The following is a 14,774-nucleotide window of genomic DNA, read 5'->3' on the forward strand; positions in this document are numbered from 1 at the left end:
GTGTGTGTGTGTGTGTGTGTGTGTGTGTGTGTGTGTTTCGAGACAGGGTTTCTCTGTATAGCCCTGGTTGTCCTGGAACTCACTCTGTGACCAGGCTGGCCTCAAACTCAGAAATCTGCCTGCCTCTGCCTCCCAAGTGCTGGGATTAAAGGCGTGTGCCACCACTGCCTGGCAACCCCAAACATCTTGTCAGGCATTTGTTCACAGCACTGAGAAAAGTATACAGCAAATTTGAGGAATACATCCATTTCTTCATTAGAGTTTGGGATTTTTTTTTTCCTTTTGGTTTTTTGAGACAGGGTTTCTCTGTGTAGCCCTGGCTGTCCTGGAACTCATTCTGCTGGCCTCGAACTCAGAAATCCACCTGCTTCTGCCTCCCCAGTGCTGGGATAAAAGGCGTGTGTGCCACCACTGCCCAGCTGAAGGTATGTGGGGTTTTTTGTTGTTATTGTTTTTTTGGTTTGGTTTTGGTTTTGGTTTTGGTTTTGGTTTTGGTTTTAGTCTCTCTTTACGGATGGTTGTGGACTACCATGTGGTTGCTGGAATTTGAACTCATGACCTCTGGAAGAGCAGTCGGTGCTCTTAATTGCTGAGCCATCTCTCCAGTCCTTGGGAATTTTAAAATGGTTATATTATTATTATTATTTTATTATTATCGATGTGTGGATCTTACATGTGTATGTGCATAATGTGTATATGCATGGTGTGTGTATGCATGTGCATGGTATGTATGGTTGCACGCCACAGTGCACGTGTGGAGGACAGAGAAAAGTCTGAATCCGTCTGTCCCTGCACTGTGTGGGGAGCGACCCAGAGACTAATCTCAGGCTGTCAGGCAGGGGAGCAAATTCCTTTAGTCACCATGCCATCTCTTGGGCCCCTGCAACTTTCTCTTTTGTTAAGGTTTGTTTTCTATTATGGGTATGTGTGTCATACCTTCAGGGACCAGAGGAGACCCTGGATCCCCTGAAGCTGGAGTCTCAGATCATTGTGATCTACCTAATATGATTGCCTCTCTGGGAGGGGCAGTTTGTGCTCTTAACTGCTGGGCTATTTCTTCAGCCCCAGGACTTCATCTCTCAAGTCACATGTGCTTGAATTTTATTGTGGCCATGAATCAAGTAACCAATACACTCATCCTATAAATATGTCAAGTGCATGTCTTTATGGGATGCAGAGGAACATTCTGGGCCCCTTTGGGGATCTGAAAGTAAATCCTAGATCAAAAGGAATTAATTTTAGAAGTTGATTTTGGCAAGTTTGTCAAACATATCTAGGGCTTACAACAGTTCAATAGAGTCACTATGGAACAAAACCAGAATGTCAGAAACGTATTTTAAGCAAACCGTATGAGAGCAGTACATCAAAGTTCCAAGGAGATACTGCCCTGTGAGCAGGAAGGGAAGGTGTATTACACATCTGCAAATCCCCAGGGCAGAAGTGATGTATGTCTCTACACCCCGCCTAGGGCTCTGAGCAACCAGTTCCCCCTTAGGTGTCTAAACAAACATTATCTACGTTAGAAGCACCTGCCATCAGCCCAGCCTGTCTCGCCAAGCCTTTTTCTTGGACCTGAATTGTATCATCTGACATGGTTCTGGCTTGTCTAGCCCTTCAGTTCAAGGCACGGACACCTGCTGAAGCTGTCTACACTGACAGGGACCCTCTGCTTCTGAGGGAAGGGAGCTCCCGACTGGTGACCTGCGTTCGTTTCACATCTCGTGGAACCGGCACAAAACAGGGCATGCTCCTCCCTGCCCACAGACTCAGCAAATGGTGGAACTCAGAGTCATGTGTCCTGGGTGTGCTGCTCTGTGGAAGACCTGGGGCAGTGTCTTAGGATTTCCGTTGCTATGAAGAGACACATGGCCACGTCAACCTTTAAAGGCAGACCTTTAATTGGCACTGGCTTACAGTTTCAAGGTTTCGTCCATTATCCTTATATCAGAACCCATGGCAGCATGCAGGCAGCCATTGTGCTGGAGAAGGAGCTGAGAGTTCTCCATCTTAATTCAAAGACAGTCAGGAGAGCCTGGTATCCTCAGGCAGCCAGGAGGAAGTTCTTTTCTGCAGTGGGTGAATCCTGAACACAGGACGAGATCTCCAAAGCCCACCCCCACAGTGACGCACTTCCTCTAACAAGACCACACCTCCTAACTCTATCACTTGCTCTGAGCCAAGCATATTCAAACCACCACAGGCAACTAATATAAATGCAGAGGCTGGATACAAAGGGCTGGGCATCAGCCTTCTGGTTCCCAGCTCTCAGTACAACACCTGAGTTTATACAGCCAGACAAACACAGAGCACGTTTATTGTACATTATTTATTATTTAGTTGGTTGGCTAGTTGGTTGGCTGGTTTGCTGGTTGGTTGGGCCCTCTTCCCCCTCTGAAGAGAGTGTTGCTATGTAGCCCTGGCTGGCTCAAAACTCACTAGGTAGACCAGGCAGTCTTCAAACTTCCAGTGATCCTCCTGCCTCTGCTTCCTGAGTGCTGGAATTTGAATATAAAGCAGGAAACCATATATGTGTGTATGTATGTGTGTGTGTGTGTGTGTGTGTGTGATGTGTATGTGTATGTGCATGTATATGTAGTGACAGTTTTAGAACTTTGGTTTCTTTAAAAAACACAGAAATATAAGAATATGTTTTCATTTTAGTCCCAGATGTGGGCGGTGGGGCTGCTTCAGACTGTCCGCAGCAGCTGACGATGATTTGCCTGTGCTCTGGCAGAAGCAGTGGTTTGCCTGTGCTCTGGCAGAAGCATCGGTTTGCCTGTGCTCTGGCAGAAGCAGCGGTTTGCCTGTGCTCTGGCAGAAGCAGCGGTTTGCCTGTGCTCTGGCAGAAGCAGCGGTTTGCCTGTGCTCTGGCAGAAGCAGTGGTTTTGACAGCTGTCAGATAGTTTCTGCAACTGCGTGATGTTTGGAATTCTGGGAACTTTTCAGAGGAGATATAAATGCTAGGACCCCAAGAGGTGGGGTTTTTGGTTGTTGGTCATTCAGGGAGGTTGGCTGCAGTTTGTTAGCAGTTGTGCTCAAAGAAGAAACAAAAGGAAAGAAATTAGATTCAGGGATCGATCTCTCTCTCTCCTCTCCTTTCTCTCTTATCTAGTATCAGGGAGTGAAACCCAGGGGATAAAGTGTGGGAAAAAATCCCTGCAAAGTAGCTAAGACCAACTCTCTGTGTGTGTGTGTGTGCGTGTGTGTGTGTGTGCGTGTGTGTGTGTGTACAGATGCCATGGTACAGGTGTGTGAGGTCCTGTAGTCCTTTCTCTCCTACCATGTGGTTCTCGGGGATTGAACTCAAGTCTTCGGGCTTTGAGGCGAAGGCCTTTGCCCACTCTCTCCCTGGCCTTATGGGAGAGACAAGTAGAGAGGAAAATGGTACATTGTGAATGCATTAGATCTAATGAATGATATAAAATGATCGGTTTCATATTACATGGTATTATCTCAACTAACAAAAAGGTAAAATGTGCGGCACAAGAGTGAGATGTACGTCAGAGCGGAGGTCCTCCCAGTTCTGAGACAGAATGGCGTCCGTATAACGAGGGCAATTATATATAGGCATAATTTTATTTATATTTTATACATAATGAGCAGTCTCCTATAGTTCCTGGCGAGCTGGGTTCTCCCATATTCCCATGACTCCAATGAGAAACCGAGTCTTTACAGGTGTAAGGAATTTGAACTTGCAGAGAAGGATCTGACAGGAATGTGTTGAGCCACGTGGGTGCCGAGCATCTTGGAGGATTGTCCTTGTGCTTGTGACTGAGGTGGTTGTGACGTGTCCTGGTTCCTGCACTCCCATAGCTTGATGGTTGCCAAGGCATGGTCCCAACGAGTGATAAAGACCAATGATACCACCACCACCACCACCACCACCACCATCACCATCACCATCATCATCATCACCACCATCACCATCACCATCATCACCATCACCATCACCATCATCATCATCATCATCATCATCATCATCATCATCGCAATTTCCTTGCTTTTAGGTGTTTGACCTTACACAAAACAGCCTTGACACCTGTGGCAAACAACCAAAGAGCACAAATGGAGGGGCCTGGGCGAATGGCCCAGCCAGTAAAGCATTTTAAGGCAAAAATGAGGGCCTGAGTTCAATCACCAGCCCACACCCTCTATTAAAAGGCCGTGGTGTGGTGGCAGGCAGGCAGACACAGATAGACCCCCAGGGTCCTCGGGCAGGCCAGCCTGGCCCGCTCAGGGAGTTGCAGGCCCATGAGAGGCCCTGTCTCATAAAGGAAAAGTTAAAGGCAAGGTGGCTGTATGGTACCGGACATTTGAAGAGGTCATCTGGTCTCTGCACTTGTATGCATACACAAATAGCAGGAATCAGAATGGGTTGTAGTGTGTAGGGATTTTGTTTTCTTTTCTTTCTTTCTTTCTCTCTGTCTTTCGTTCCTTCCTTCTTTCCTTCCATCCTTCCTTCTTCCCAGGCCACTGGACAGAAGGTGTTGCTCTCTACACCCCCAGGAAGGAGCCTGATGCAGGAGACACTGGGAGGTCCATCTGGAAAGATGTTTGGGTAAGATTGGTTTGGGGTTAGGAAGAGCATTCCAGCCAGGCCCTGAGTCCCCAAGGCAGACCAGGGAAGTCACCTCTGGCAATGCCGGCATGAATTCCGGCATGAATCCTGACTTGACACCTGTAAGGCGGGGTAGCCTGAGTCAGGGCTGAGAGCCCGGCACTAGGGCCTGACCCCTTTCCCATTCATGGCTTCTCTGGTCTTAGTAGTTCTGCCTCTAACAGGACTTGGTCTCACAGTTGGATAATGTTTAAGGGATCCTCAGGAAGAGTAGTTCTGTCCTAGACTTCTCAGGGTGACCAGTCCATCACAAGGGCACATGAGGTTGTGTGCTCTAAATGTGTTGGGTCTCATTCATAGCTATCTTTGGATGCTAAGTGACCAGTGGGCTGTAGATATGACACACCTGCAGAGGAAGCAAACTTGGATATAGAACTTAGAATTTGTGGGCTGGAGAGCTGGCTCAGAGGTTCAGAGCCCTTGCTGCTCTTGGAGAGGACCCAATTTCAGTTCTCAACTCCCACAGGGTGGCTCACAACCATCTGTAACTCCAGTTCCAGGGGATCTACTGCCCTCTTCTGGCCACCAGAAACACACATGGTGCACAGACATGCTTCCATGGACATGTAGAGTCACTTGCATGTGGAAGCCAGGGGACAATCTGGTCTCCAGACTCCAGGACAAGGACCCAGGTGGATATTTTACATATCAAAGCGGACCTGGCCTCCAGGTTCCCCCAGCACCCCTCACTCCTCTCTGGCATACTCTACCCCCAACCCTGAACTTTCCAGCCCAGGGGTTAGGCTGCCCTTCCCCCAGAGGCCCCTCCCTATACAGTCCAGCCATTTTGCTCTCCTTAGCTCTCTCTTCTCTTCTCTCTTGACGAATGTTCTTTCTCTCTCTCCTACTCCTTTCCCTTCCCATGGTGACTCCCTTGGCCTCAGTCCTTGGGGTCAATGAACTCACCCAAGAGCAGCTCCCCAAAAACCCTGCCTTTAATATAATCCAATCTGTCTTGGACTGGCTCATTACACAGGCAGAGAAATAACCTACACCACCACCTTAATTGTACTGTTACTGTTGTTGTTTTAATATTTGTTTTTAGATAAATGTCCACTTTAAGCTTTTGTGTTTAATGCCTAGACACTTACTATATTTAAATTATGTATATGAGTGGCTGCCTTCATGTATGTATGTGCATTGCATGGGTGTCTGGTGCCCTCAGAGACCAGAAGAGGGTGGCAGACCCACTGGACTTGGAGTCCTGGGTGGTTGTAAGTACTATGTGTACCTGACACACATAAACACACACACACACACACACACACACACACGCACGCACGCACGCACGCACGCACGCACGCGCACACACACGCACACATGCACATGTGCAAACACACACGCACACACGCAAACGTACAAACACACACACATGCGCGCGCACACACCCCAGACAAGCAAAAGGAGGGAGGGAGGCTTTAAGAAGTAGTCTTCAGGGGCTGGTGAGATGGCTCAGTGGGTAAGAACACCAACTGTTCTTCCAAAAGTCATGAGTTCAAATCCCAGCAACCACATGGTGGCTCACAACCACCCATAATGAAATCTGATGCCCTCTTCTGGTGTATCTGAAGACAGCTACAGTGTACTTATATATAATAATAAATAATTCTTTAAAAAAAAAAAAAAGAAGTAGTCTTCAGGGCTGGTGAGATGGCTCAGCGGGTAAGAGCACTGACTGCTCTTCCAAAGATTCTGAGTTTGAGCCTGGTGGTGGTGGTGCATGCCTTTAATCCCAGAACTTGGGAGGCAGAGGCAGGTGGGATTTCTGAGTTTGAGGCCAGCCTGGTCTACAGAGTGAGTTCCAGGACAACTGGGGCTACACAGAGAAACCCTGTCTTGAAAAAAAAAAATGAAAAAAAAAAAAAAAGATTCTGAGTTTGGATCCCAGCAACCACAACCACATGGTGGCTCACAACCACCCGTAATGAGATCTGATGCCCTCTTTTAGAGTGTCTGAAGACAGTTACAGTGAATTACGTCGGAGTGAGCGGGCCGGAGCGAGCAGGCCCGGAGCGAGCAGGCCGGCAGAGGTCCCGAGTTCAATTCCCAGGAGCCACACACATGATAGCTCATGGCCATCTGTACAGCCATAAATAAAAAAATAAATAAATCTTTAAAAAAAAAAAAAGTAGTCTTCAAATCGAGGGAGTGCCGACTCACAAAGAAAACCATGATCTATAGGAACAAAGGGGGGGCTATTTCCTCTAAAGTCCTGGCCCAGGATTCCACCGGTCAGCTACGTAAATGAGGGGTGTCAACAACTAGCAATACTCAGTCCTGATTAGCTGGCTGCGGGTCCTAGCAGGTTAGGTCCTGGTGGCAAAATAGATCTTCCAGAGCCTGTTTATCTTGGCAGCTGACACAGGAACATGCCCAGGCGAGGGCTACAAGAGTTCATCTTGTGGTTATTCCAGGAATAGCAAGAGAGCTGAGGCATGACCCCAGCAAGCATCAAATGGCTACCAGGCTCCATTTTGAACCTAGGCTCAGTGAGCCACTTGGGACTCTTAGAAATTCAGCTTTTCTTTTTTTTTTTCTTTTTTTTGGTTTTTTGAGACAGGGTTTCTCTGTATAACCCTGACTGTCCTGGAACTCACTCTGTAGACCAGGCTGGTCTTGAACTCAGAAATCCGCCTGCCTCTGCCTCCCAAGGGCTGGGATTAAAGGTGTGCGCCATCACCACCAAGCTCACCAATTTTGGTAAGGACTAATCTTTACTGACAAATTGCTATTTTGACATGAGTTTTAGTTATCTATTCAGACAACTCAAACATTGAATTTAATTTCCAGAGAATGAAACAGGAGAACAGAAACAAATCCCTTAGGACTTGAGTGAACTCAGGGCCTGGTGCTTGCTAGGCAAGCGCTCTACCCTGAGCTAAAAACCGCTGATTCCTTTTCATGTTAAGCTAGCACTGGAACATGCTTGACTAAGTAGCTCAGAAACAGTTCAAAACTGACAGCAGTGAGCTTGATGACATCACCGGTGTCCAGCCCCGGCCGGCTCTCAGACCCAGAGTCCAGGTGAAATTTTTGGATGAACTAAATAAATACTTTGATGGTTTAAATAACTTCCAAATGTAGTTTGTCTTTGGTGAGTGGACAGAGTGGGTTTGCCTGAGGTGCACCACAAAGGCCATAGGGGATTTGAAGCATGGGATTGGTAACGATCCGATCCGCCAGTAGTATCCACGAGATAAAAACAGGTCAGCCATTGCCCGCCAGTGCATAGCCGGCCAGACCACTGGGGCACAGAGTTGCCTGCACAAGCTTAAGGAATAAGCCGAATCTTTTTTTAAATATACCCCAAACATCTAGGGACCCCACCTTCCGACCTCTGTTCCCTTCTCTGATAGCTGATCCTGAGAGGTTGTGGATGAATGTACAATCTGATATACTAACACCAGAAGCCAGTAGGGTTCTATAACAGGTTTAATATATGTAACTTTCCTGATAATTGGAGTTTCTGATGAGATTCCCAGAAAATGGTAGGATTGTGGATGGGACGTTAGTGCTCAGGGAATCCCGGGCTGCTGGTTGTGACAGAATTCTTCCTTCCCTCAGTACATTCCAAGACGGGGCTCCTTTTTTTTTTTTTTTTTTTTTTGAGACAGGGTTTCTCTGTGTAGCCCTGGCTGTCCTGGAACTCACTCTGTAGACCAGGCTGGCCTTGAACTCACAGATCCGCCTGTCCCTGCCTCCCGAGGGCTGGGATTAAAGGCGTGCGCCACCACTGCCTAAGGGTCTCCTCTCTTCCTGCTCAGTCCAGTTTCCCTCTTTCCTGGCCTCAAGGTGACAGATTTGGACAGAGTCACATGTAGGTAAATTCACACACACACATATGAATATATGCACACATGAATACATACACACAGGAATATACACACATAAATATACGCACATGAACATACTCACACATGAGCGCACACACATGAATATATACACATGAATACACACTTATACACACGAACATACATTCATGAGTACACACTTGCATGCATATACATACACTTGCGGGCATATACATACACATGAATATACATACAAATATATACACACATAATTCTATCTGTCCTCTATCTATTTAAAGCCACCCTCATGTTGATATCCCTACTCAATACCATCATTAACTAGGGAACACAGGGCTCATTTTGTGGGTACTTAGTCCCATAGATAAAACAACATAAAGGCAGTCAGAGAGTTGTAATGGTGTAAACCTTTAATCCGAGTGCTTGGGCGGCAGAGGCAGAGAAAGGACGATCTCTGTGAGTTTGAAGCCAGCCTGGTCTACACAGTGGGTTCCTGGGCAGTCAAGTTAATATAGAAAGACTTTGTCTCAGATAACTCAAAAATAGATTCAGGAGGAAACAGGAGGAGCACTTGATTTATTAGAGTTTAAGTCCTTCTATGTCCATCTTTTTCCCTTTTGTATGGTGTTTTTAATTTATTTTAAATAGTTTTTCAATTTAAAAAATTTGTTTACTTTTATTTATGTGTATTTTTCTATGTGCCTGTTTGTGTGCACATGGAAATGTCTCTTTTATTTCCTCTGATGAGGGGATGAGATGAGAGCCGTACCCAATCTGTGCTGATACATGGCTTAGGCTGAGCCCAGAGTGTTTTTATCTCTGTATTAACTATCCCTGCGCCTAGGCCTGGAAGCTTCTAACCTCCATACGATCTAATCTTCTGTAAGCCCGGACCTCGAAGGCTTCAGCCTCCGTCTGCTAACCTAGGCCTAGAATGGTTCAGCCTCTGAGACTTGCTGCTGGATAAACTCACTCCTTCTAGCTCGTTCTGAACTCTGGCTGGCTGGTTCAACTCAGCTGTTCTGGCTCGAACTCCTCTCCAAGCCGACTGATTCAAACGGGCTTCTCTTGGCTTCTCACTGAATTGCTCTGCTTGGAACTGAACTCTGAACTGAACTGCTCCAAACTCAACTGCTCTCTCTGAATGGAACTGAACTGAACTGAACTCTCTGCTCTTTAAGTTGCCTCTCTTTCCTGCTGTTCTTACGAGAGTTGGGTGTATCGTATTTCTGACTCATTCTGTCAAATCTTTCTCAGAGTCCCTTTGTCTACCCTTCAGTCAGACGTCATTGTTTGAGATTAAAGGTGCCTGCTAAGGGCGAGTCTGTGCTGCAGCCAGAGGGAGGGTTAAAGGAGTGTGGCGTGTTTGCATTCCAGCCAGATCATGTCTTCGGATGTGAACCCTTGCCAGAGCACCCTCAAAGGGCAAAAGGCATCCCTGGATCCCCTGAAGCTGGAGTTTCAGGCAGTTTCAAAACACCCAACATGGGTGCTAGGACCCAAACTGGGTCCTCTGCAAGGGCAGCAAGTGCCCTTAACTGATGAGCCGCCTCTCCAGCCCCGTATGCAGTATTTAAGTCTTAAATACTCTGGCTGTACTATGCTTCCTTGCATGAATTATTAACTAATTAATTAATTTACTGAGGCATAGTTTTGCTGTGTAGCCTAGGCTGGCTCCTGTCTGGGCCTCCCCACTGTTGGGATTACAGACCCACAACATTATTCCTTCTGTTCACACTTTCTGTGTTCACACTTTCTATGTTCACACTTACTGTGGTCACATTTTCTGTGTTTAACTTTTGTTGTTTGAGACTGACTCTCACTGTGTAGACCAGGCTGGCCTATAACTTGTTATGTAGACCGGGCTGGCCTGTAACTTTTTGTTGTTTTGTTTTTTGTTTTGTTTCTCTGTGTAGCCCTGGCTGTCCTGGAACTCACTCTGTAGACCAGACTGGCCTCGAACGCAGAAATCTACCTGCCTCTGCCTCCCAAGTGCTGGGATTAACTGTAAACTTCCATGTGTGGACCGAGAATCAAAGCCAGGTCTTCTGGAGCAGCATCCAGGGCTCTTAACTGCCGGTTGAGCTGTCTCTCCAGCCTATGGACATCACCTGTCTTAGTCAGGGTAACTATTGCTGCGAAGAAACACCATGACCAAGGTAATTTAGGATAAAAGGATTTGTTGGGCTTACACTTCCAATTTATCACTGAAGGACGTCAGGACAGGAACTCAAAAAGGGCAGAAACCCAGAGGCTGGAGCTGATGATGAGGCAGCCATGGAGGGTGCTGCTTTTTGATTTGCTCTCCATGGCTGGCTCAGCCTGCTTTCTTATAGAACCCAAGATCACCAGCCTGATCTTAAGGAGTATTATTTCAGTTGCGGTCCCCTTTTCTCATGTCTAGCTTCTGTCAAGTTGACATAAAGCCAGCCAGGACATTACCTGTGCTATAAACTATATTGTTCTACCACGTCTTCGATGCATGCTGCTTTCAGATTTTCTTGTTTGTTTATTTGTTTGTTTTCAAAATAGAGTTTCTTTGTGTAGCCCTGGCTATCCTAGAACTCTCTCTGTAGCCCAGGCTGGCCTGGAATTCACGTGGATCTGCCTGCCTCTTCTGCCTCCTGAGTTCTGGAACTAAAGATGATTCTTAGTCTGCTAATAGCTTTATTTATTTCTTAAGGCTTATCTTTATTTTTAAATCGTGTGTATATAAGCGTCCTTGTGTGGGTATGTGCATAAGAGGGCAGGTGCTGCGAAGTCCAGAGGGAGGCCATGAATCTGGGACCCGGGTGATAGGCAGTTGTGGGTTGCCTAACATCGTTATTGGGACCCAATCTCAGATTCTCTGCTAGAGCAGTATGTGCTCTTTTAAACCCTGAGCCATCAATGTCCTGCTCAGCTGCACCTCACAGCTTGCAGTGTCCTCCTGGACTTCATCCTGCTCAGTCTTGAACCCCGAGTGCTGGACCGGTTCAATTTTACAGAAAAGCTTCTTCAGCGAAGCACCGCAAAGGTCAATCCGCGCTCCGGCGCCCAGGGGCAGACTCCCCCTGCCGGCCCGAGTCGCTACTACACTATCTGAGCAAATCATAGGCTCTATGGCACCCTACTCGGCATTAAGTCTAAATGAAGTTTTGTTTTGCTTTGTTTTTCTTCCACCCACTACCAAGAGCCTTGATTTGTTTTTTTTTTTTTTTTTTTTTTTTTTTTTTACTGTCATTTTGCGTTCCAGAGTCCAAAATTCTGAAGGCAGTGTTTGAAAAGTAAAGTAAGGTGAACTAAATTGTTTAGGGTTTGGGTCGAATTCAAACTCTGGAGTTTGAGAAAGAAATGGCCGGCTCCTGCGGTGATTTTCCAAAGGATTCCAGACCCAAAGGGCTTGGAGCAGGTTGAGTCCAGGGACACGGGTAGGAGCATATGAGGAGCCCTTACCTCCTGTGTTGTAAGTGATCTAGGTGGACCCCTGATCACTGGTCAGTTCTTTGCGTCGTCACTTTGTGGGCGCTGGTAGAGCCAGATGATGCCTTCATCATGCAGCCGCTTCCAGACCGTTCTCTCTAACATAAAGTCATGGTTTATGTAAAAGATGAGCTGTTTCCACGATGTATCATAGTAGTGGTCAGAGAAGCGCTCATGGCCCTCGGTGATGTAGCCATAGGCGCTCACCTGCAGAAAGATGGAGGAATATCTAAAACTGGGGGGGGGGGTTGTCTCCTATCTCCTGGGGGGGCGGTCTGTCCCTTTATCCTAGTCCTTGTCCTAGGGTTCCAGATGCAGGTCCGTTGGGTGTACATGCTCACGCCCATTCCTGTCAGAGGTTTGCAGCCTCACCTTGTCACAGAGATGAAGGGCCGTAAGCAGTAGGAGGGCGCCAGTGGTGGGGCGGTATATTCTCCAGTGGGCAGTGTCCAGGGTCTTTGACCTCAGAAACCTGTTCAAAATACCCAGATTCCCAACTGTCAGGAGCCAGCAAAGGATGAGAGGCCCACGGCCCCGCTGTGGGCTTCCTACCCTTACCTGTTCTTCATGTAACGGAGAAAGTCTGGGTGCAGTAGCAAGTATCGATCCAAGTCCAAGGCGTCCCGGAAGGCTTCCAGGGGCCTTTGCCTGTGGCCAGAGATGGATCCCTAAGGCCCTGTTCTCTTACCTGGCCTGTTGGAGGCCAAGTCATGGTCACGGTGTGACCGCTATCCCATGTCCAGGTGGCACAGAGGCAGTTCCACCTGACTCATCCTTTTGAAATCAGTCACTCACTTCTCAGTCTGGCCGGAGGTTTCAGGGGCAGGAGGAGGAAAGTGGGTACCTGAACCAGGAAAGTTGGGTTTTTGCCATGGTCCGATTCAAAAACATAGCTTCCAGCCACTCGTAGTCCCGGGCGCCTTCCAGGAAGTGTAGATATCGGACATCCTGAAGACCAAGGACAACAAGTGGTCCAGGAGAACTGTCTTTGAGGAGCCTGGGCTGAGGGTGGCCCTCTCACTCGCGACTGTCCCCCGGCTCTCCCATGGCCTGAGTGGCTGTTGTCACTGCTCTTGCCCTCATGTGAACAGAGCTCGGGATGAGCCAGATTCCATTCATAGTCCAAGGCGCTCATAAGTCTCCCCTGTCCAGGGGCTGTGTGGCCACGCCCATTTGCGCTCATTGGTCTCCCCTGCGCTATATGGGCACGCCCACTCCTCCCTTCTCACCTTCCCCAGAGGCACATGCTGGAAACCTTGACTACCCAAAGTGAGGATAGACTGAATCAGGGAGAAGGCAGTGAACCCATAGAAGGATGTCCGGGTCCCCACATCCTGTTCATATCCTTTAATAACGGCTCCACTCAGTCTGTATAGAAAGATTGAACCAGGTGATGTGGGTGAAGGAGATACGTGAGAAAGATGAATCAGGGGGCAGGAGTTGTAGACACACTCTATTTTCTAGATAAAGGTGTGGGGACATGTCTTAGAGTTATGTAGCTGTGAAGAGATACTGTGACTACTACGCCAACCCTTATAAAGGAAAACCTTTCATTGGGGCTGGCTTACAGTTTCAGAGGTTTAGTTCATCATCATGGCGAGGAATATGGTGGATCGCAGGCAGGCTTGGTGCTGGAGGAGCTGAGAGTGCTACGTCTTGATCCACAGGCAGCAGCAGGAGACTGTGTGCCAAACTGGGCATAGCTTGAGCATAGACCTCCAAGCCTACCCCCAAAGTGACACACTTCCTCCAGCAAGGCCACGCCTCCTCCAGCAAGGACACACCTCTTAACCAGGCCACTGGCCATGGGCCAAGCATTCTCCTTGATGCGTTTAAGAGAGTCATTTCTATTCAAACCACCACAGGACACTTATCGGATCTCCCACAATAGCCCATATCTACAGGCAACGTGGGGAGGACATACCGAAAAACATAGTCGTGGCTGTCTATCTCTTGGCCCATCCGTGAATTGTTCAGGATGCCGCCGTTGCCCACCACAGCACAGGTGATACAGGTGAAGTACCCAGTGGGGAGGCTGGCAAGGAGGAGCTGCTGCTGGGGAACTGGAGGGAAGTGGCTCACTACCTTCTGTACCACTGGAACAGAGCAAGGCTCCATTCAGAGCCCCAGAAGGAGGCTGACCCAAGACAGGAAGCCAGCGCCCCCGCCCCCGCCCCTGCCCTGAAGTAAGGACTCACAGGACCGATTGAGCTCCATGAAGCCAAAGGGCGGTGCGAAATGCTCTAGCCGGCTCCACTCGCTCTGGGTGAAGCGTCCAGAGTCCAGGAACAGAGTGATGTTGGGCAGAAAGGTATTCTGTAGCCATGGTGACTTGGAGGCCTTCACCTTCACAGAATGAGGGCAGGTCTATGTGCAGGGAGACATGGAAAGGTCAGGCAATGGGGTGGGCTCCATTAGACAGAGGCTGGGCTGGACGCTACCCTTTGAAAGTTCCGGACCCCTACTCTCTCTTTCACTCCAGACCCCAGGGTCTGGCTTCCTAACTCTCCGTGTCTAGGTCTACCTTGATCCCAGAAAACGGGTCCCCTCAGCTCCTAAGGAGCTACACCTTGCAATTCTGATGGCCACGGGGGCATGCACTGTTCTGTTGGCATGTGACCCTGTCCTGTGTGTATACACAAGCAGGTTTTCAGTATTTCCGTCCAGGCAGGGCTGAGAAGGACTAGGGAGGTGACAAGGAGCGAACGCTGGCAGCTCTTCTCCAGCCTGGAGGACAGGACAGTGAGGGTTCTAGAGTGGAGGACAGTGAGGGTTCCGGGAGGACGGTGAGGGTTCCGGGAGGATGGTGAGGGTTCTGGAGTGGAGGACAGTGAGGGTTCCCGGAGGACAGTGAGGGTTCCGGGAGGACAGTGAGGGTTCTGGAG

The 14,774-nt window shown here is 48.3% G+C and overlaps 1 protein-coding gene across 2 annotated transcripts in view; it reads right to left on the reverse strand.

The window, feature by feature from the left end:
- Window positions 1-11,843: 11,843 nt before the first annotated feature.
- The window catches only part of St6galnac1 (ST6 N-acetylgalactosaminide alpha-2,6-sialyltransferase 1), a 13,047-nt gene continuing 10,116 nt past the window's right edge, over window positions 11,844-14,774 (reverse strand). The window contains exons 3-9 of one of the 2 annotated variants that reach the window (XM_031352645.1): window positions 14,088-14,256; window positions 13,814-13,952; window positions 13,119-13,257; window positions 12,734-12,837; window positions 12,448-12,537; window positions 12,262-12,361; window positions 11,844-12,096 (exon numbers count right to left, since the gene is read on the reverse strand). In XM_031352645.1, the coding sequence (XP_031208505.1) occupies window positions 11,905-12,096; window positions 12,262-12,361; window positions 12,448-12,537; window positions 12,734-12,837; window positions 13,119-13,257; window positions 13,814-13,952; window positions 14,088-14,256 (933 nt within the window). In that variant the 3' untranslated portion in view covers window positions 11,844-11,904. Of the gene's footprint in view, window positions 12,097-12,261; window positions 12,362-12,447; window positions 12,538-12,733; window positions 12,838-13,118; window positions 13,258-13,813; window positions 13,986-14,087; window positions 14,257-14,774 lie in introns of both variants that reach the window. The other variant, XM_031352644.1, reaches the window with a different exon arrangement.

The sequence above is a fragment of the Mastomys coucha genome, unplaced genomic scaffold (genome assembly GCF_008632895.1).
Source record: "Mastomys coucha isolate ucsf_1 unplaced genomic scaffold, UCSF_Mcou_1 pScaffold5, whole genome shotgun sequence".
Lineage (NCBI taxonomy): Eukaryota > Metazoa > Chordata > Mammalia > Rodentia > Muridae > Mastomys > Mastomys coucha.